The 22,083-nt window shown below is 42.3% G+C and overlaps 1 protein-coding gene across 5 annotated transcripts in view; it reads left to right on the top strand.

The window, feature by feature from the left end:
• Positions 1-1,500: 1,500 nt before the first annotated feature.
• GSK3B (glycogen synthase kinase 3 beta) overlaps positions 1,501-22,083 on the top strand; it is a 150,468-nt gene continuing 129,885 nt past the window's right edge. For all 5 annotated transcript variants that reach the window (XR_013956386.1, XR_013956387.1, XR_013956388.1 and 2 more), the window contains exon 1: positions 1,501-1,726. Coding sequence is in view for 2 of the 5 variants with exons in the window: in XM_080612583.1 (XP_080468709.1) it covers positions 1,639-1,726 (88 nt within the window). In the remaining 3 variants the exon portion in view is untranslated. The remainder of the gene's footprint in view (positions 1,727-22,083) is intronic.

Here is a 22,083-nt window from a genome sequence, read left to right as displayed (position 1 = left end):
TTAGGCCATAAAGGTGAGCGGCCGTGCCCCAACGGGCTTCCGGATTGGCCGGTGGCGGAGAGCTACATGGCGTCTTCGGGCCGCCTCATCGCCGTTAGCCAATAGGAACCCGCGCCCGCTCTCCGCCTCGGGCTGCGGCTTGAACCCGTCCCAAGGCTGTGTGACGGCGACAGCGAGCCCTCTCATTGGCTCTCACGCTTCGGCTCGGCCCGGCAATAGCCGGAAGAGAGGCCTCCTTCCTATTGGCTGCCGAACGCGCTGCTAGGGCGGTGGCAGCGTTTTCCGATTGGGTCTCCGTTTCGCTTCGGGGAGATTCGGCTGCGCCCGAATGGCTTCATGATTGGTTACAGGCATTTCCGTAACGACCTCGGGATTGGTCCCGAGGACGCTCGGATGTTTCCGTGAGGGCCTCGGGCTGGGGTCTAACGAATGCGTCGGACTTGTCGGCTGGGTATTCACAGCCGGCGTTTACGGCCATTCCGCAGCGTAGGGCGGCGACAGGCATAGGCGGCTGCGCGGCTTTGGCGCACACACAGAGCGCAGCAGCAGGAGCCCGGCACGCAGCGGAGGCAGCAGCGGGGACAAAGGGACTGATCGGCACAAACAGGGAGGGGGTCCCGGCAGGAGGCAGCCAGCGCCGGGTGGGAGCGGCAGGAGGCTTCAGCCGGGCGGGCGAGTCCCATGTGCCTTGGGCGCCCGGGGAAGCAGCACTAACCGCCGCCGTCAGCGCTCTGAAGCCGGCTGAGGAGGAACCGCGGAGCCGTCGCCGTCGTCATGGCCTGCGCCACCGCCGCCGGCCGCCTCCCGCAGTGCAGCGTCCCCAGCCTGATCCGCCGCCAGCTGCCCCTGCGGGCGCAATGAGGAGCCGCGCCGGAGCCGCCACCTCAGCGCCGCACTGAGAAGCCTTCGTGAGCAACCGAGGCCGCCCGGGCCGCTTCACCCCTGCTCCGCCCGCCGCGGATCCCGCCGCCACTGCCGGATCCCCTTGCAAGCGGTCGCATCGCCTCCAGTCGGCGGCTTCGGGAGTCCAGAGATCCCTCCGCCGCCGGCGAAAAAATAGTCCCGTTCGCTGCCGCCTCCCTCAGAGGCGAGGTGAAGGAAAGGAGAGGGGAGGGGGGGAGAAAGAGGAGGAAGGAAAAGAAGGGAAAGAGAAAGGCGGAAAAGGGGATAAAAACCCCAAGAGACGCAGCGGCGGGATCAGAGGAGCCGGGCCGTGAGCCGCCGCCCCATGTGACTGGCGCCCGGGGTGGGGGCAGCGAGGCCTAGCCAACCCCCCTCGCTCGCGGCCGGGAGCGGGAGCGGCGCCGGCCCGGGGGGGCTGCGGACTGGGTGGAGGCAGCTCTCGGACCTACCGGCGCTGCCGGGAAGGATGGTTTTGTGAGGAACGGGCGGCGCGAGGAAGAAGAGGAACACGAAGGAGAAGCAGCAGCCGCCGCCGAGCGCTACAGAGACCGCGAGGGGAGGGGGCTTCCCCGGGGGGGGGGAAGGGGGGACCCCGGCGTTTCATGTGGCGCGTCCCGCCCGTCTCCTCCAGCTGAGCGAGCGAGGGAGCGGCAGACGGGCCCGCCGGGGCGAGGCGGAGGAGGGGGAAAGGCAGGAAGAGAGCGGTGATCGGGGCACAGTAGGAGCGGGAGAACCATGTCCGGGCGGCCCAGGACCACCTCCTTCGCGGAGAGCTGCAAGCCGGTGCAGCCGCCCTCGGCCTTCGGCAGCATGAAAGTTAGCCGTGAGTATCCTACCGCCCTACGCGGGTGGTTGTCTGTCCGCCCGGCGCTGCCGGGGCTTTTCCCCCCCCTCCACCTTTCGCCGAGGCGGTAGGGCGGCGGGCCGGAGCCCGGCCGGGGGCCGAGATTGCGATCGAGAGCTCGGCCCCAGCCCCGGCGGAGGCAGCTCCTTTCTCTCCCCTTCCCCCTCCATTAACCTTGAATAGGCGCACGCCGCCGCTTCGTTTGGGGCCTGTTGGACAAAAAAAATGCCGGCTGGTTTGTCCTCTTCCTTAGCCCCCGATCGCTGCCAGCGTTGTAAGCAGCCTCTGGCTAATTAAAAAGCCTCCCCTCCTTCTCTTCCCCCCCTTTGTGAAACGGATTGGCAGCTCCGTAGCATGTATTTCCTTTTGATTTCCCCCTTGAAAGGAGGAAGCGAATTGCGGGCACGCAGGTATGGCCGTGACATTAATGTTCATTATGTGTGTTTTTTTTACGCACTCCTGGCTCTGAAGAAGAGAGCTTGGAAGATATTTTCCATGCACCCATAGATCGGGTGTGAGCACCTTTTAGTCCAGCCCTTTTATTTTTAAAAAAAAAAAAAAAGGGCAAAAAAAAAAAGGGGGAGGGAGCTTACAAAAGGTGTTTCTCTAATATCCTCCAGGCTCATGTTGAGGGGATAAGAAAATGGCTATTTTGACATCTGAGCCTGTGGAGTAGTTATTTCAGGCTTGGCCATGCCTTTTCCAGTCTTCTGATCAGAGGAATATATTTAAGAATGAGGCCTTGTGCTTTATTCTGCACAGGTGTGTTGGAAATCGTGTTTGATATGTGCCCATCCTTCGTATCCAAATTTATAGGATTAGGTGGTTTATGTGAATTAAAAATATGTATTAAATCTGAACAAATGTACAGTGCAGATGGAATAGGGCCTGTTCTGAGTTGCTTAAGATGGGCTGATTGATTATAATAGGGAATTTCTTAACTCCTGATTTGAATATGTTCGCATTAATTGTTCTTCCAGATTCCTACTAATTGTGTAGTTTTCAGGGATATTTTCCTTTTTCTCATAGAAATGCAGGGTGGTATCTTTATGGGACGAAGAATACTTGATATGTATGACCATTTGATTGATGTATTTGATCGTTGTGTGCAGCCACACCTGACATGGCTCTGTGTGTGCATGTGTGCAGATATAGCCCATCGGTTTATGTTTTTCATGCCAAAGCGCTGTATGATTGTGAGCTTTCTGACAGATCAGGAATTCTCCTGTTTTTCTGCACTGAAATGTCTTCCACTGCGGTTGAAGACTTGAAGAGAGCATTTGGCTCGGGGTCTGTAGTCTAACTTGTATCTGCATGATCAGTGTGCCTGCAGCATTCAAAAAACATGGGTGCAGTTAACGTATGTTAGCAGCATAAGGGCATATGTTTGATCAGGTCCAGCATTAGCATTTATTAAGGATTCTTGATTTGTATGGAGAAAACCCATGGGTGACTCCATTTTAATTTACTGATTTACTTTATGTGCATGTGGAATAGGAAGGAGGTTTTGTTGATCAGTGTTTCTGCAGGTAGCTGTCTAAACCAAGTGAGACCTAGACCTGTCATGCTCAGCAACCGTATTTGTCTTATTCAAGCTCTACAGCTCGATTCTTGAAAGGTCATTGATGCTCTTTTCCCTCCGTTTATGTGAGGTCAGAGACTAGACAGATGCTTGCCTGTAAAGAGGGTGCTAACTGATGCAGACTAACAAGTTTGCAAATATGATTCAATCCCAAGTGTATAACACCGAGGGAGAAACAAAGGCCGTATGCGATAACCCCCACAGTCGCTCTAGTCATGTGCTCCTGGTCCTTCTGCTGTCTGGAGAAAGATGTCAGAACAAAGCAAGAGAACCACATACAAGGACTCTGTGGGAAATGCAGTTGAAATTTTCAGTTCATCTATCCATGCAAGGCAGGCCACAAAGTTAACTTTTTTTTTCCTTTTTTTTTCCCCTTTTGCTTTGTAAGAGAAAAGAAAATCTGGGTGTCAAAAAGGGTTGTATTTGTCTGGTTCTCATGAATTCTTATGAATAGCATCTATGGAATGATGTAGCAAATTATCTAGTGCCAGTATTGAGTGCTTGGGGGGGTGGGGAAGATCACTTGTATGGTGAACAGGGAGTTTGCTTGGCTCTTTCATTTTGCTATATGTTTACAGATACTTAGTTACATTCTGAGCCCTTTCAAGTGAAAGCTGGGACAAGAGTCCTTGGGAGCTGGGTGAAAATTGGTGGATTGGTATCTTCTGAGTCTCTCATGCATCTTTAGTACCTCTTTCTTGGTACAGGTCTTCAAGTCATCAGGGAACAAAACCTGACTTGTTTCATGCCAACCTTTTTGCTTTTATTTGTAAGTCCAGAGTAGTGGTGAAATTAAATGATGAGGTCACTCTTGCTGTGGTGTCTCTGCAGCTATTGCTGCTTCTAGCTGAGCAGTTACGTAGGAAGGATGGATCCAGGTGTGGAGGAACAGATTGATAAAGTAGTGGAGGAAGGCTCACTGATTCTTGTGTTACCTGGGAGGAGCAGTACTAGAAGCATATGGTGATTGCTTTTCTCTGAGTTATATGTGGGAGAAAGAGCGAGTAAGGATTTTTCATCTCTTTCCTTTGAATTTATTAGACTTAATTTATGAGACTTTGTTCTCAGAAGTTGGTAAGAAAGCTTGATCCTTGAATGAAAGGATGGGAGATAACCTACAGCTGCTTCTGTTCTCGCTACTGGGAAAGATGGCTTGTCATGCATGCTGCTCTCATTGCTCTGTAATTGACATTACAAGGGTTTTAACATCTCTGCAAGAGTAGGAACCCTGTGTCCTTTTTGTATCTCTTTCAAGCCATACCAGCATCAAGAGCACCTTCTGAAATCTGATTATTTTTCTTTTCTCTATTAATATTTTGTTGGTTTTGAAATCACCATTCTTTCCAGCCTACCATATGGATTTCTGCATTGAAGGTATTCTCAAGTAGGTTATTCTTGGTCTGTATTGCTGGGTTTGTAGGCTTTCAGTGCTCACACAAAAAGTGCATGTACTCCTCGTGTTGAGCCTGTCCCTCAAGAGGAGGGAGCTGAGCTTCCAGTTTTCCCCTTGCTGATACTATCAACCTGCTGGTTGTAGTATGAGAGAAGAGATATGAGCTTAAAGCTTTCTTTTGTTCTTCACCTAGTTGTTGCATTGCTTCCAGATGTACATTGTTTCCCAAGTGGGGAAAAATAATCCTGAAATATAAAGGGTAGCCATGAAACACATGACCAAAAATATCTGTATAAAAATAGAAGTTTTGAAGTGTGCAGTTTGAGGATTTTCATCTAATGACTGGGGCATTGATTTTTTTAATATATATTTTTTTTCTCCTTCCCTGAGCTTCTGGAAAATGAGTGTTTTCAAGTAACACCACGTCCCTGTAGACAGCAATACTTATTGTAACTGCAGCCAATTATCTTGTTGTCTGCAGTAAATAATGTCATGGCTGATGCTTGCCACGAAGAGGTTTTGCTCCATGTGTGAGTGTCATGGCTCTGTAATTGGTTATGCAGAATTTGTTCAGTTGGAGGGTGAGGGAGGCAATTTGATTTGCTTTAGCTAATTCTGATGTTGTGCACATATTCTTGGTTGCAAAATCTAAAGGACAATCTTGTAATAATTCGTTTTGGACTCTGGAAGAATGTTTCAGTGGTGCCAATGGTTTGTGTTAAAGTTTTGGGTTTTTTGGGGGGTTTTTGTTTTTGTTTGTGGGTTTTTTTTTTTCTTTTTCTTATTGGATTCACTGTTTTTTGTACTCTGTAATCTCCTGAAAGCACAATAGCTTGGTAAACCTATATTGCTGTGTATTGTTCACACGTGGTTCTACTGCTGGCATTTGAGTGTGATGCTGCTTTTGTTAGTGTAATGACACTTTAAGAAGTGGTTCATAAAGGAATAAAGTCTGAGAGTTTACTGCTCTGCTGGTAACCACTGCACAAGCCAGGACATAAAAGTGACTGATTTTTAGGTAGCATGTGACATCTATGTGACGGTTTAATACACTGTGGTGTCCAGGTAGGTGTATGGAAGAACCTTGGGAAGAGAGCACCCTGGCCAACTTCAGTGTGAAGGAATGAGTGAAGCTGTTGAAACTGGTGAAACGATTGAGATAATGCCACCTTCTGTTTCTCAACCCAGTTAGGGTAGGGCCCTATTGCTTTGATAGCAGTTTCTGCCTAGTTGGTTTGAGAAACTGGAAGCCGCCCGTCCTGCTCTCCTTGCTGGAGAGGGGAAGATCATTCCTTTCCAGAAGCCTGCTGCATGGTCTGTGGCTGGCCGTCACTGATTTCTAGCCCTGTGCAGTTCTGAGTGCTGCTGGGTGAGCAGCTTTCCTTGTGCCTAAACTTAAGCAAACTGCGCTTCTGGGGTCAGCTAATGACCATGTGCGCTACAGGGAGTAGTGTCTCGTGCTGTAGATCCCTAAAGTCATCCTTGCAGTCTGAAAAGGAATGAACCAGCTATCTGCTGTTCTGAATTCTGATGCTGACAAACTATTTTCTGTTTATTTGTGTCATTAGGAGTAGTTGAGCAGAAAAATAATGAATAAAAGAAGTGAGGCCTGCCAATGGAACCTGTCAAATGATAATTTGACTCATTATTCTGTTGTGTCCTCCATGTCTTATTTCTCTGTGTTGGTTGTTTATCCTGAACCTTTTTTTCTCATTCCATCACTGTTCAGCATACTTCCTCTTGCCTACAGTGCTTCCTGGTGATGATCTCCAATGTAGTATCACTTAATTTACCTTTTGTGTTTCTTAGCAGTATTTAACTATCCTGTTCACGTATTTACACAGCTGTAAATTACATGGCGTAATGGAGCATATTCCTCATGTGTATGCATCCTGGCTCTGGAAGTTGTGGTACTGCTTTGTCTGTTAACTTGATAGGGTCTTGTAGGTACCTCAAAGCAGTGGTGGTTTATGTACTCTCATTTTTTTCTTATGGGGGATGAGGAAAGAAGTACTTCCTTGGTGTATATTACTGAAGGATTTTGCTTTACTGCCCCAGGAGTTCTTTAATTTTGATCTATCTTTAAGCACTCTTTTAGATAGAACATAAAGGATTTTCCCCAATATTGATGTCCAGTTTACTCATCACAGATCTTCATAATGATTCAACTCTGTGGGATATTGGCTATTGCTGTTCCCTCACCCCATGTTCTTTCTTGAACTGGATGGATGAGTGATGTGAAGGTGATTCTGAAAGCCTATAGGGTATCTGCGTGTGCAAAAACCGGGCAGTTAAAGCTTTGTGCTGTGACTAGCGCTAGCATTTTATGAAATGAACTAATGCTACACCCCTTAGTTATCTGAACACATTAGCTATAATATGCAAAGTGGTTGGACAAAATTTGCAGCCTCTTGGTTCAAGGTTTTGGGAGTCTTTTTGTTTTGAATGACTTGATGAGTTCCATTTTAAATCAGAAGGTCTGTTGTCTTTGAGTTTCCAGAATTTTCTATAGACTTAAGACATTTTTCTGGAGTTCTTCCCCTTTTGTTTTTATTTAAAAAAAAAAAAAAAAAAGAAGAAAAAAGACATTAACTTTACTCTGAGGACTCTTTAGTCACCCATAGCTAGTGTGGGAAGTGCTAAAGTGGCTGTCTCCTGCAGAAGCTCTATGGCTGGTGGAGCTACTTGGCTGCCTTCTGAATTTAATGAGCATCAGATCAGAGCAGCCTTGAAAGATGAACAAAACTTTTAAAGTCAAGCAGCTCTGAAAAGGAGCTTATTGCAAGTTTAAATGCCTTGCAGAACAGCTCTCCTCATTTTTCTTTGACCCAAGTCCATATAAACCCCCAAATGTTGTCAGCACTTCTTTCACTAAGCTGTGCTTTTAGATGCTCTCTTACTTATGTATGTTGAAAAAAAAAAGCTAATTACAGCTTTTACAAGATATTCCCTCAGACATAAAGGCTCAAACTCATAGAGTGCTGTAGAGGTCAACCCCCCCTCACTATAGAACTATGAACCCCCTTGGCACTTCTCATGTGATGGAGATTGTTGCTGGGCTGCTGTATACTGCCATGGGGAAGATACAAGTTTGGAGATGTGTTGGTCTGTGCCACTTTATGTTTCTGAATTAAAGTGTAACCACATATTGAGTGCATTGCAGCAATCTGGTCTTAAGGTGAGAAAGGTGTGAAACATGGTACCAAGGTACACCCCTGTGAGAAATGGCAAACACATCATAGACATGCTCAGACGAGGTGTTCCTGGTCAGTGCTGCTGTATCTCATTAAGCAGAAGCTTAAAACGAAGCTCTACCTGAGGCTTTAGCAAACTAGATTTTGATAATGGCTATAGGTAGAAGAACCGCTCTCACCAAATCTTCAGGATCCTTCCTGCTCCTATTGATACTGGCTTGCCATGCCATAGAGAGAGGGTCAGTTATCTTGGTGTAACAGCACATGTGCAACTCAGTCATATATCCTCTAACGGTGCCGCTGTGTGATGTTCTGTCTGTGCAGTAGGAGAGATGAGATGAGGTGATTTCAACAGAAATCCTGTTGGAGACCTTACTGGAAGCATTTCTAGATCGCTCTGAGAATTGTCAAAAATATGGATGCTGGAAGTCCGACTGATGTGCCTCTAGCAGAAGCGGACAGTGATTTTTTTCTTGTACGATCAGTGCTATCAAAGAATCTTTTCATTAGGTGCTTCTGCCACAGATAACTTGTCTGCTGTTCAGAAAAGGAAATAAAGCAAAGCAGTTCATTCTGTACTTTTATCTCTTGCAGACAGGAAGTAGATCTAAGCATTTAAGGCAATTTGTGTTCTCACCTAGTGTCTTGTAATGGAAGAAAGGGGTAAGCTAGCTTGTCAATGTCAAGCACTGTGGGCCTTTTCTTTTTAAACAAAAGGCATACAGGGCAATAGCTCCTTCTGGAGGGATGACATCAGTCCTTGTCAAGAGTACTGCTACTTCTCCCTAAAGGCGGACCCAGTGTTTTCTGGCTGAGCCTCATCAGCTGAGGGGTTGTTAACTTGGTGTCTCTACCAGTGCTGCCTGCACATGCACTGGACTAATGAGTTAATACTAACCTGGCTAAAGGGAGTTGCCAAGTATCTTCCATGTGATTATTTTCTCGATGATTTGCAAGGTTTCTGTATCAGTAACATGGAGTCAGTTTAGCTGAAGAAATAGTGCTGGGGGGGTTGCAGAGAGCCTGCCATAGGAAATTCACTTTAGCCTGCTTGTAGGTAAGAATTTAGAGCTAAGAAAAATACAGTTTTGTAACTTTGTGTTAGGTCTGAATTAGGGCCAAAAATCTTGCTTTGTGGTTACGATGACCAATGTAGGCATGTTGAAAGTAGTGAATGACTGTTATGCTGGTATTATGGTAAGGTTGAGTTGAATTATTTAGAATAGCTGCTAGTATTTTTCATGTTTAGATAGCCTTTGTTGATTTTATTTTTGAGTCTGGAAAGCATCTCTTAAAAATAATATATCACAGGAATGTGTAGTTACATGGCTCAGCACGTCTTTTCAGGCATTTGGGTGGATTTGAAGAAACCTATTAGTAGTCCAAGCTCCTGAAAGTAGATGATCACAGTAAGAGATCTGCTGGTCAGAAGGGAAAGGGAAGATGTTCCTGATGATACCACTGGATAAGTAATGCTGTAGAAGGTGCATGGAACTGTGCTGCTGTGCGTGCATGAACCTAAGTGTTCATGTGTAGTGGCAAAATTTACCACAGGCTTTTGGATCAGAGCACTTAGAAGGAAAGAAGTTGAGTGCTGGCTCTGAAGTTATAACCAGAAGGGAAGCAGCAGCTGAATTTTTCCAACCAAGGCAGACTTCTTACAGCCACAACTGTAGAACATCATCTCCTTTGACTTTTTTAGTAGGAATGTAATTCTTGTCGGCTACAAGCCCTGTAGTTCAAAGAAGTAACTTTGCCAGGAATGCAGGCAATTCTTTAATTTCAGACAGGCCAAAAATAAGCTGTGCAGAAAGATTAAAATGTGACTGTTGCTGCAAAGAAGAATGTGATTTTTCTTGCAGTGTAGAAAGAGGAAAATCTACTTAGTCACAGTTGATAGTGCCAATCTGTTTGGTTTTCTTGATTCACACAGTTTCATAGAACTTATATTATTATATGGATCCCATCTCTGGTGTGCTTCATTTGTTTTAAGTATCTATAAATAAAAGTAACGTAGTGAATTGACCTGTGTGAGTGGGTTTCCTTGAGGGAGGAAGAAGGGGACACAAATTCATCGGCTTAAATAAGCAGAATATTTGGTTGTTGGCCAAGTACACATGAATCATTTGGCACAAATCTGTGTCCTTGTGAATGGAGTCCATAGTCATAAATGAATTTCCCCACATTTGTGGGAGGTTGAGTATCAGCATCAGAAAGAGTGTTTTGTCCCTTACTGAGAGAGTAAAAAGCTTTCTGGCAAGGCGTACTTCTGCAGGTGAGTAGATGTAAGGCTTCTGGAATGGTTTTTCTTTATATATACAATTGCTCAATTGAAACCTAAAGAAGTGGAAAATAATGTTATCCTTGAGAAGATCGTATCTGTTGACCATTTCACTCCTAATCTTGCAGTCTTACTCATGTTCGTATGTGCTGGCTTGGGAGCCGTGGGTATGCGTAGTGTTGCAAGTTAAGGTGTTTTTTTTCCTATGTTCTTCAGAGAATAGAGAAACCTTACTAATCAAATTTCAGTTTCAGAGACTGAAGTAGGTTTACAGAAATTGGTAATTTTGGATTATGTGTTTTAGTAACCACAATGGACTGAAGAGTTGTTTCAGGTCGTGTGGAAATGCTTTAAAGGCTCATGGAAAGCTAGGTGGTTTTTTTTTTTCCCTATATGCCTGGTTTTGTTTTCTGGTGGATCAACTACTGAATGCACTGGAGACAAAAGCATGAGGGTTGTGCAGAGTGGGAGAACTTCACTATTCCAGAACTTTTGGGCCTGAACTCCAAGTGATATTCTTCAGTGGGAGGGCAGGGAGAGCTTTCATTGCAGCTCCCAGAAGGGAAGGTACTGCTGACATTAGATTGAGCTCACCTCTGAGCCTGCTTTTCCTTGGTCAGTGCGGTAGGCATGAGTTAGTTGGGGGTTGAGTATAGATTATGGAAGTGACATGAGGATGGCAGTTGGGTATGTTTATTGGACTCTTGACATGTCTGAGTAATAAAGTTCACGAGGGAATTCTCTGCGTGTCATTCAGTTGGAGGGTGTTTTAGAAATGTAGTTGACTTAATAGACCCTACCTTGGTAGGGTAATGATAATACCAAATCTGCAAGTTTGTATTTCATGATAGACTCAATTTTGGTGAACTGAAGCTTCTCTTTGGCTGGAGTTACTGGCTTTTGGTGTCTATGGAAGCTGACAAGGACATTGCTGACAAGGGCATTGCTATGTGACAGCAAAAGAATAGTGGCATATATGAAATGCCTGTGGGATTTTGCAGACAGGTATAGATATTCATGAGGCAACAAACAACGGTTTCTGTGAAGTATCAATGCTTTGGCTTTATGCGATAGCCTGTGGGTTATTTTTATTTAATAATACACTAGGTTATTTTTTCACTGGTAATGTTTCAGCAGTTCGGGATTGACTAAGTTTTTATTATGGTGAACTAAGTCTAAAAGGAAGCAGTGCAGAGATCTTTATGCTATGTAGTAACTTCTGATAATTCTGATTCTTCAGCAATGCTCATTGAGGCAATGATGCTGCCTGCATTTAAAAAATCTGGTGGAAGCCTGTTTGATTTTATTCTTACCTGGTGCCATCATTACAAAATACCCGTTTCTTCTGGAGTTGCTTCAGAACATGTAGTAGCTGCAAATACCTTTGAGTTTATTTGGACATTGGGGGGTGTGTGTGTTTTGTCGGGGGTTTTTTTTGATATAGGGTGTTTGGGATGGTTGGTTTGGTTTATTTTTCTGAAGAGCACCTGAAATTGGGAGGGGGTTCCTGGCAGACAAGGACAAAATCAGTAGAGTCCAGATGAGAATAAATCACGATAAGTTGTCCTAGCAGCTCCTTTTACTCTACTACTTTTTACATATATTTGTGAGTGGAGAGAGACGCATAGGTGTTGTCAGAAATGTGATACTGAGAGGAGGAGATGATGTAGGTTTCTGAGATCTGGAAGTTAAACCTAGACCATGTGTGAAGGCTTAGCTTTAGAGCTTCTGCTTTAAAGCCTTTACAGATTGCTTTAAAATGTTCTTAAAATTAGCCAACTCTGGGTTGAACAATTACTTTTCTGTAGCCCAAACTTGGGAGTAGTGTTGTAATACTTCAACAATAATTGTTTTTGTCAGAAACAATGAACCTGTTTCTCATTTGATTTCACATGATGTATTCTGTGACTTGGGAATGTCCTGTCCCACTAACATTAACATTTAATTTTGATGCTGCTAAGGGAGCCCTGAAAGAAGTGGTGTTGGAACCTATTGTGCAGTCTTCTATAACTCTAAATGCCTTTTTCCCTTTGAGTGTTGTGATAATGGGAGAATTTTCTCCTGGTTGCAGATTGTTACCCAATTCTTAAATAACATACTGGTAAGGTAGGAAATGGATTTCTGTCTGATACATTGTCAAGGTTTTGTGTGTATGTGGTTATAAAATTGAGGGGTTTTAAAACTTGTAAGAGGTTAGTGTTCAGGTAAAGACATATTTGCTATGCGACTTTAAAATGAGACTTTATTTTCATTCAAGAAGTGCTAAAGTTTTTGGTGGAGGAAGAGGCTTGAGACTTGCCGAAGAGTTTTGCAAGTATTTGCAGCACTATGTAGTGAACCTGTAACAATGTGTACTGAACACTAGGATTCAATACCCATAGGTTTTTCAGAGTATTATTGTACATCTTGTACATCTGGTGGTGTGGGGGTTTTATTTGAAAGGAAATGGTAATCTCTTGACACTTTGACTAGGTGATTCAAGCATTACATTGAACCGCTCTTACTGTAGTGTTGGTGTGACTAATATGGAAAAAGCATGAGGATTTGATAATGCAGTTTATAGTTCAAGCTAGTTTTCTGCTAATGTAGTATATAATCTCACAGTAATGCTGCAGACTTGCAGCCTTTTCTTGTTCTAAATTTTGGGTAGGTTGATTTTGCGCCTTAGTGTAGTGTGTGAGTACAAAAGTACAAACCTTTCAAAGCTGCTTGTGATATTCTTGTTTGAGCTTCTGGGAAGACTGGTAGCATGTAGATTTTAACTTGCATATTTTGGCTGTTCACACTTACTGTGCAGCCTGGTGTCTTTTGTACTGTGGTGCTTTCACCTCTCCCAGCATTCTTGTGTACTGCTCTGTTTCTAGTGAAGTCTCAAAGTCATAGTGCACTGGGCTTTGCTGGAGGATGGATTAATCTGTGGAGGTGAGCAGCTTTCACCTAGTACTTTGCAGGTATGCCTGGAGTCTGTGTGAATGATGCAAGTAATTCTTGGGGTGGGGGGAAGGGGGAAAGAGAGAAAAAGGCTGGTAGTCCCTTAAATTGCAGAACCAATTCAGGGTGTTTATGCAGTAAGGAGAACAAAGTATCAGCTTGCAGGACTAGACTTTCTAGAAGACTGTTGTACATAGTCCCATAGCAAAACCCTCTCATACCCTGTAGAAGCAATTATTTTTGGCTATAGTGTATTCAAAAGAGCTGTTTTTTCTGAGTAGAGAACAAAGGTGAGTATTTCTAAAAATTCAGATGCTGTCTAGGATTTCGATAGTTAATGAAGAGGTGGTGAATTTATCTGCAGATGAAGAGGAATAATGAGCTTTCATCTGACACTGAAGAGAGCAGATGTTACTGAACTCCTGGAGATCTGTTTGTTGAAATCCCTTGTATTGCTCTGGGCATCTCTTGTGCTGTTTTACTTTGATTTCTCCTGCTGGCTGTATTGCTATGAAGCTCATTCATAGTTAAAAAACACGCAGCAAGTCAGGTAGTGATTATTTGACCATTGCTGTTTCTTACTATTTTCTTCAACCCTACTTGCAATTATTCTGTGTGTGGAATCGGCTCTGCCATGTTTATCACTAGTTTTGTGCTTGTACGGAAAGTAAGTCATTAAACATTAAACATACAACTACCTCATAATACTTCCCCTGTATTTAAATGAAAATACAGAAATTTAATGCAATAATACTAGCATTCTACCAGATTTGTAAATGATATATGAAGTGTTCTCTTTTGTAAAATGTACCTCTTTGGATGTCCCAAGATAAACTATGTGATGTGTAACTCTTCAAATGGTGTGAAAAATGGAGCTGAACTATAGTGCCATATTGGAAGTTGGGTGATGCAACTTGCGAGTTGGTGATGCTGTTGGAAGTTCAAGACTGTATTTTCTTCTGTAGAATGTGGGAATGCTGGTGCAGTTTTGAATCGCTTCAGCTTCATCTTGGCATACTGTTAAGGAAAAAGTATTCCTTTGTGCTACTGAACGAGAAATAGCTGAAATCCTCTTGAAGTTATTCAAACTTGCCCTTTAAAAATATATGGTACTCATATTCTTACAAACTGACCCACCCTGTGACTGTTTGAAGAAAAAGATCTGTAGGCACATAACTGAAACCTCTCAAAAGGAGATCAGCCATGGAACATGCTGGTACATGGAGTCAACAGTGTGGTGTGGAAGTGCTTGTTTAAAACTCATCCACTAAAACCTTCAATTTGTACTTTTAGGCAGTACTGTTAATCTTTTCCTCTAGTAATCCAGTCACAGCATCGTTTCAGGTTTTTTTTTGCTTTATGCAGCTGAGAACTCTTTGCTCCTATAGACTGATGTATGGACAAGATGCAGTGGTGGAGAGTGATGTAATTTATTGTTAGTTACTGAATGTGCTTAAAATATGACTTGTATATATAATTTAAGGCGTGTATCTATGTATAACTCCTGTTAATTGCTGTGGTGTTATTCTTTGGTTGTTTGCTTGTGGTTGCTCTCAAAGACAGGAAAATGGATGAGACAGTGCCTTGATTTGACACAGTATGTCTTTTCTTACAAATGAAATGTCCTTATATTGTCTGTGCTCATTTTCACAGTGTTAACTGTTTTGTATATCCTGGCAGAAACTCAGGCTTTTGTTTGTCTAAGAAGGGTCTGCAGCTATTATAAAGTAAGCGTGCCTTTGAAGTTAGCCAGGACTCGTGATCATACTATAAGGATAGGTCAAGGGAGTTCTGCTGAGTTTTCTCAAGTGTATTAGTAAGTTTTTTGCACCTGGTCTGAGAGAACTTTCTAGACTTGCAGATTGCATTTCCGTCGAAGGCAAAGCCAAGTCTTTCTGAGGACTAATGGACTTCATCTGTCCCTCCTAGATTTCATCCCACTTAAGTACCACTACTTTGTCAAGATCATTTTGAACACATGCTCTTTAGTCTTTGGAGTGCCTCTGATGGGAATGCAATCCAGAAGTCTAGGAAGTACTCAGGGATGTATTAACAGGAATGGTATGTAAAATAAATAAGGTTAGGCAGTGTTCAAGGCCAGGTTGGATGGAGTCTTGGGTGACATGGTTTAGTGTGAGGTGTCCCTGCCCATGGCAGGGGGGTTGGATCTACATGATCTTAAGGTCCTTTCCAACCCAAACCATTCTATGATTCTCACTTCTTGACATGCTAATAAGCCTAAGTTAAAGTGCAGCATCTAGTTTTGGTATTGTACTAGGAGAAGAATAGTTGCAAGCAAAGGGGAATGGTCAGAGATCTAGAAAATGTGCTCTAAGGGAAAGCTGAAAGCACTTTGGATGACTTTTTTTAAGAGGAGACCAAATGTTCTTTAAATACATTAAAGATAGCTGGAAGGAAAAGGCTGAGCTGTTGTCCTCCCCACTGGAGATGAAACAATGTGTGGGCTTAAACTGGAGCAAACATGCTGTAAGTTAGTTGAGTCAACTTCTGAGAACAACGGGAGCACTGGAATGGATTAGGAAGGCTGTCACATTCCCTGTAGTGCCTGTTTTAAAAATGAAGAAGTTTGCCAGGTAGTTTATGTATAGGAGTTCGGAGAGGTTTTAATTAAGACAGCCTGTGGTCCCTTATGGTATTATTTTCTGTCATTCTGGTTATTTCTGCATGGCCTTGTGATGAGTTTCAGTTATAGCTCACTAATTCTGTTCCTTCTCCCCTTGGAATTAAGTAGCTTCATGCTACTTGCAGCTCGCAGGTAGGTACTGGATATGAAGATGAGTATCTGTGAAACTGGCTGTATCTTTAACACTGAAAGGCTAGATACATTATCTTTTAGAGGTTAGTTAGCTGCAGCCTGGGAGTTTAGCACATGCAATGGCTTGTTCTAGCCTTGGCATGTAGCTCCAATTTTGGAAAAAACATAGAATAGTTTGGGTTGAAAGGGACCTTCAGATGTTATCTAGTCCAACCCCATTGCCATGATCAGGGACATCCTCAACTAGACCAGGTTGCCCAGAGCCCCATCCAGCTTGACCCTGAGCACTGCCAGGGATAGTTCATCTACAACTTCTCTGGACATCCTGTTCTAGTGTCTTCCTGCCCTCATTGTACTGCAGTTGAGAACCACAGACTTTCTGGGGGGGATCTTTAGAGCTTGCTTCATGTGGGTCCTGAGAAATACAATGCTTTTCTTCAGTTTTTGATCCTGTGGTTCTTGCTTCAACACAAAAGAATTCAGCACAAGTGAAGAACTGCTCAGAGCTTCAAGCATAGTCCAGGACCATGCTGCAGTAGCTGTGTGAGTACCAAGCTTATGATGGGGGGTGTCTGCCCAAAAGAACTTGCAGAATAAGTGAATTATTTTGGTATATAATGCCAGTGCATGAAGAATATTCATCCCTTAGTGCATAAGCGTCTATTCACAGGAGTTACTTAGGATTTACTTAATAAATGGGCAAGTGTCTGAAGATTGTGTGTAGAAACCAGATGTTGCATAGAATATGAGCCAAGAAAGAAAATAAATTCTTGGTCTTGTACATCTGTGGAATGGAGATAGAGAGATTGTTTTCATTTTTATTAATGCCCTGGCTCAATGGTCAAAGGTTTGACGTGGATCTTGAAAATCAAAGTATTGGCCTTCATAACTTCTTTATTACCTTTTTTTTTAGGGATTTTAAGTGAGTTATACCTGGTACTTAGGCACACAAGTAAGAGGGATGTGTGAAACTTAAGTCTAGAGTTCTCACATGAGAAACTACAGATACTTTAGAGTGAAAATGATCATCTGTACTGGTACATGGTTCCCCATTTGGTGCAGAAACTTTGACTAGAACTAAACAAATGCTGCTTTTTCTGTGCCTCTCAAAGTGGCAGTCTTATTTAGTGTACTTGTGAGGTTACTGTGGAAGGCTAGAATCCTCATCTACCCTTAATACAACTAATCTTAAAATTATAATTTGGTTTTGTCAAATTATTGGTGCCTTGCTTCCATATTCCAAATGATTTTGAATATGTAAAGCTAGATGTCAGGTTAATTTCTTGTCCTTCTAATCTGCTCAAATGAGAGAGAAGAAATGATAACCCTGAAGCTTCATGCCGAAATCCTCCTAAGGTACAGTAGTAGTTCAGAATGCCTTTTATTTTTTCCCTTTTAAACCTTTGGCTGATGAAAGGATTAAGAGGGTCTGGCTGGAGACTTGTGTATTTCATTTCTGGGCAGCACTTTGCTTAAGGCTTTGCTTAGTGTTTGCTCTGGCTTTGTCATGCACAAAATAGACCATCTCTTGGATGGCTTAGACTGTTGGGGCGTACAGTTCTTTTTTTGTCTGCAGCTGTCATCATCTGAATGATGGAAGAGTTTACAACTTGGGTATTGTGGAAACTTGTGCCTCTTCCCTGTTGATAGCTGTGAGAGACTGGGGTGCTTCTGTTGACATTCTTCAGCTTCAGTGCTGTGATGGTGACAAGAAGTCAACAGAATAACCTGCCAGAAACCAGAACTGTCTGCGAGAAAAGGCAAGTTAGAGGCTAGCCAAGTGGTCTTTTTGGCTTATTGGAATAATTCCAATTAGTGGAGTTTTCTGAAAATGGGTAAGGCTTTAAAATAAATAATAATAACAATGGAAAAAATAATCCCTTCTTCCCTTTACTCATTCCTTCTCTTCTGTATTTGTCAAAACTTCACATAAAAAGACTCTTCTGGTTTAAATTGTCACATCGCACTTTCTTGCTCATTTATCATGGTTTTTGTGTATTTGTGCTTGAAACTGCATGGAACCACATTTCTGGAATGGAGTTATCGCTGGGAAATGTTGTGTTTATTGGTTGTAATTCCAGAGTTTAGCTGATGTTTTACTCGCAGGGCTTGTGGAGTTTGGTTTTGGGTTTTTTTGGTGGGTTTCAGTTTTATGCAGATATGTTTTACAAATAGATAAATGTTTTTAGAGGAAAAGAGTGAGTGGAATGGCAAACTTGAAAATAGGTTGGGTTTAAAGAAAACACAGCAGTGGACCTTTGGATTGAAAAAAGAAAGCAATGATAACTTCAAGTTTCAGATCTTAACTATGTTTTAAATGTATCTGTTTGGTTTTTAATGTTTCATAACTTTTTTTGATACTGACTTTTGGAGTTCTTTAGAGGTGGTGGTAGAAGCATATGCAAATGGCCCAGGTTTCCAGATTTGGACTAAAACTGATGTGCACATCAGTGCCTCCAGCTGGGAAGGTGTTTGATGAAGCACTACTAATTAGTGAAGTTGTGCACCCAAAAGCAGTGCTTGCTTATAGGGGAGAAGAACAGTTGCTTTGGCTGTGAGTGAAGGAGAAATACGTCATTGTACCACCCTTAAAACTTCTGCCAGTGGAAAGAGAATATCAAGTCTAAAGTCATTCAAGAAAATCTGAGTATCAGCAGTAATATTTATACTCTTCTTATTTTGGTGCATTTTGCCTTTTCTATTCTTAAAACTCTTTTAAAATGGAACAGATTCTTACTTTCACCAGTACTAGAGTACAGTAATGTACAGGAATACTTCAGTGGCCATGAATGCAGGTGTCTTAGAAACAGCATGCTTTAACATGGAGAGTTTCTATGTCGAAAACCTGTCCTCTGGAAGCGTGCGTGGGCAGGGTTTTGTATGAGGATGTTGGTGTGACTGGGACATCTGAACAATAGAGCTGTCAATGTGGTAAGTGATTCTGGGTAGTATACTCCAGTGGGGATGGGGAAATGAGCACAGAGTCATAGTTGCTGCTGTTGAGGTCACATGTGGAGAGCTACATGAGAGAGGGGAATTCAGGCTGAAGCACAAGCCAGGATTATCAGAGGAAAGGTAAACCTGGAAGTGAAACTGATGATAATTTGACTTCAGCAAAATAGTCAGAGAGGATGTTGATCTCTGTACATACTTTGAAGGCAGAGTGAGCAAACATTAATTATTGCTTTTACTTTCCTCAAGTAGAATGCTTATGTAAAAACAAGGACACTGAAGTGATAAAATGATGTATTTTCTGCCTTAATCTATTTTCTCTTCTCCCCACACAAAGAAAACGAGTCTTTTAGAATATCTTTACTCAAGAGGTGGTAAAACCTTAAAGACTTACCTTGACTGAGTACACAGTCAGGGCTGTACAATGTAATTTCCTTCAGTATGAGGAAATTGGACTTTGGGACCCAAGAGATCCTTCTGATTTTTCTACTTATTGTAAGATATATATGAGAGAAGTTAATTCTGCTTATTATAAGATACATATATGAGAAGTTAAAACTGAGAAACTTTCATGATTTTAAACTGCTACCAACTAAATCCTCAAAAACCCAACTTCAGCCATGCTGAAGGGTATGTTCTGGCATATATGGAAACATCCTTTGTTGTGGCTTGAAGAGAAAGCCTTGCTTGCTCTCGTAAAAGAACAGTTGTGTGTCTTCATCCAGACCGCTAAAGTGGCTGGAATAAAGCTAAAATGAATAAATAGAAGCATACTAATTTAGTTGTTCATGAACGTGTATGGAATGTTTTGTGGCTAGCAGTAACTAGAACAGCCATGTAGCTTTATCAGATGTTGAGCTGTCTTGACTTGCGTTGGGTTTAGGAGCTTTCTGTGCGAGCAGACTTGTTTTCCAGTTTCTCTCCTCTTTAAGATTTGAGACTGGTACAAAAAAAGTATTTTGTCTACGTGATAAACCCACTTTTTTCCTGAATGTTTTCCACAAGGAGAAGTTAAACTCTGTATTGAATTTGTCAGATTTGTCCAAGTTTTCCACCATTCTTTAAGAGGCATTAATATTTTTTATTGTAGCCTCTAGCATATTAAGAATACTCAGACTATTTAGGGGATTCCCCTTCTCATTTTAAAGTCCATAACTAACAATGTTCTGGTTGTAATCCAAGTTCGAGGACTGAATGAGTATTATGCAATGAACTATGTCTGACGTGAAGTTTGAATTGTTTTTAGCTGTCACCATTAGTGTAGCCTGCTTTGAAGCTGGATTATTTGATATTTAGAAGGGAGTTGGATGTCATATCTGACATGAGAGGATGTACTATCTAGTACTGCATGTTGAGATGTAGTGGAAACCAAGGTGATTTGAACATGCTGTAGACCTTCTGAAACTTAAGGTACAGTTAAGCTACTGTGGAATTCATCTTGAGGTGAATGGGATTATACTGTTAGAACAGTCTTCTGTAAGCCATCAGCATGAAAGCCGTGTTTATGTATAAATCTAGTACACTGGAGAAGAATGTGGGAAAACTATTTAAATCATATTTAGAGTTGCTTTTTTAAATATATATATATATATATGTAGCAAGGAAATATATGTCAGGTTTTGTGTAGAACACCCTTCAAATCGTAAGCCTTATAATGAAGGCAGCCAGACTAACTTACACGAGCTCAACTTTAAGTGCAGTTTTACCTTCCCGTCCAGTTTGCTTTTTCGGTTTTTTTTGTTATTATTTTTATTTATTTTTATTTTACTAATTTTTTCAGTGTCTCTTTTTGCTTTTAGCGAAGCAGCTGTATTTTAGGTTGGAGAGAAGAGTTCTTTCTCTGATCTTCTTGACCTCTTTTCTCAAAGGGTTTTGTGAAGAACTAAAAACAGCAGACAAAACCTGGGTTTAGTCAGCATGCCATACCTATTTCCACTTACTGTTCTCAGGTCCCTAACCTACTAACAAAACCCTTTTAATTTCGAGCCATTGGGCAGCAGTCGTGGACAAGTTAAAGACTGCGGGTGTTGAGTGTGGCTTGATTGTGGAAATTTGTTTTCTAGTGCTCCTGCAAGTGAGAAGGTTCAGCATCGTGTATACCCAAATAAGATCAGAACGTCATTTTGTCAGGGAGTTAAAACTAAGCAATTAGGAACACATCAGTGTAGTTTGTGATGTTCCCAAGCATAGATAGCCTTGAGGAGCTTTTATTTGGATCACGACTTTCTAAACTTTTCTTTATTTGAAGCCTTGTTGGACTTCGATAAAAGTGCATGCAAGTGCCTGCAAAAATCTGCTTATCACGGGTTATGTGTTCTTCATGTACTGTTGAGGTGTGCTAGTTCTTTTTAAAGTATGTTTTCTTCTCCTTGCTGACTCTCCTGCCATGGTGGTTCTGCCTCAAACATTTTGGCAAAACCCTTGTTTTGTTTTCGTTTTGTTGTTGTGTTGTTTTTTTTTTTGTTCCCCTCCAATTGACATTTCTGAACTGGATAAACACAGCTTTAAAGGAAATGACAAGGAATTTTCTTTGCATTGCTGTTATGTTCCTTCAGTAACATGGGGTACATTGCCCTTGGACAGTTGAGCTTCATGCCTTAACCAGTTTGGTGACAGTGTTGCTTGATGCCTCTTTCAGCTATGAGATCCTACAGGATACCTCAGATAAATAGCACTGGGAAGACCTGCCATCAGCGCTGAACTCTTACTGAACATGTGTATCCATGAAATGGAAAGAACATGCTTTCTTTTTCCTATCAAGCAGTCCAGAATGTGTGTGCACTTTGTTTGTAGCAGATAAAAAGAAACTTCAATATGTAAAAATGAGGTATCAGTTGAGTATGTTCTTTGAGGGCGTTTCTTCTGCAATTGGTTATTGTGAAGCTTTAACGTAGCGGGCAGTGAAATTAATTGTATTTGCAGAGTAACTGTTTGGTTGTTTGGAGTAGCTTCCTCACTATTTGGTAGCTTGATCACTTCAGGGTTTAGAAGAAACACACTCAAGTCTTGGCACAACCCTTCAACAACTTCTTGAAAGCCAAGCAAGTTATGTGTTATGGCTGTGAGGTGTCAGCCTCTTTCAGTGCTGTCACATGCATGCTGTTTATAAACTGATGTAAACAGGCTTGAACTTCTAAACCCTAGCTTAAAGGCTTCTTTGTTGTGGGTTTTTATTTTTATTTTTTTTCCATGAAAACCAAAATACTTACCCTTTTTTGATGTAGAAC

Source organism: Psittacula echo, assembly GCF_963264785.1.
Source record: "Psittacula echo genome assembly, chromosome: 3".
Lineage (NCBI taxonomy): Eukaryota > Metazoa > Chordata > Aves > Psittaciformes > Psittacidae > Psittacula > Psittacula echo.
Note: the sequence above shows the minus strand (reverse complement) of the source record. Positions and strands in the feature narration are given on the sequence as shown.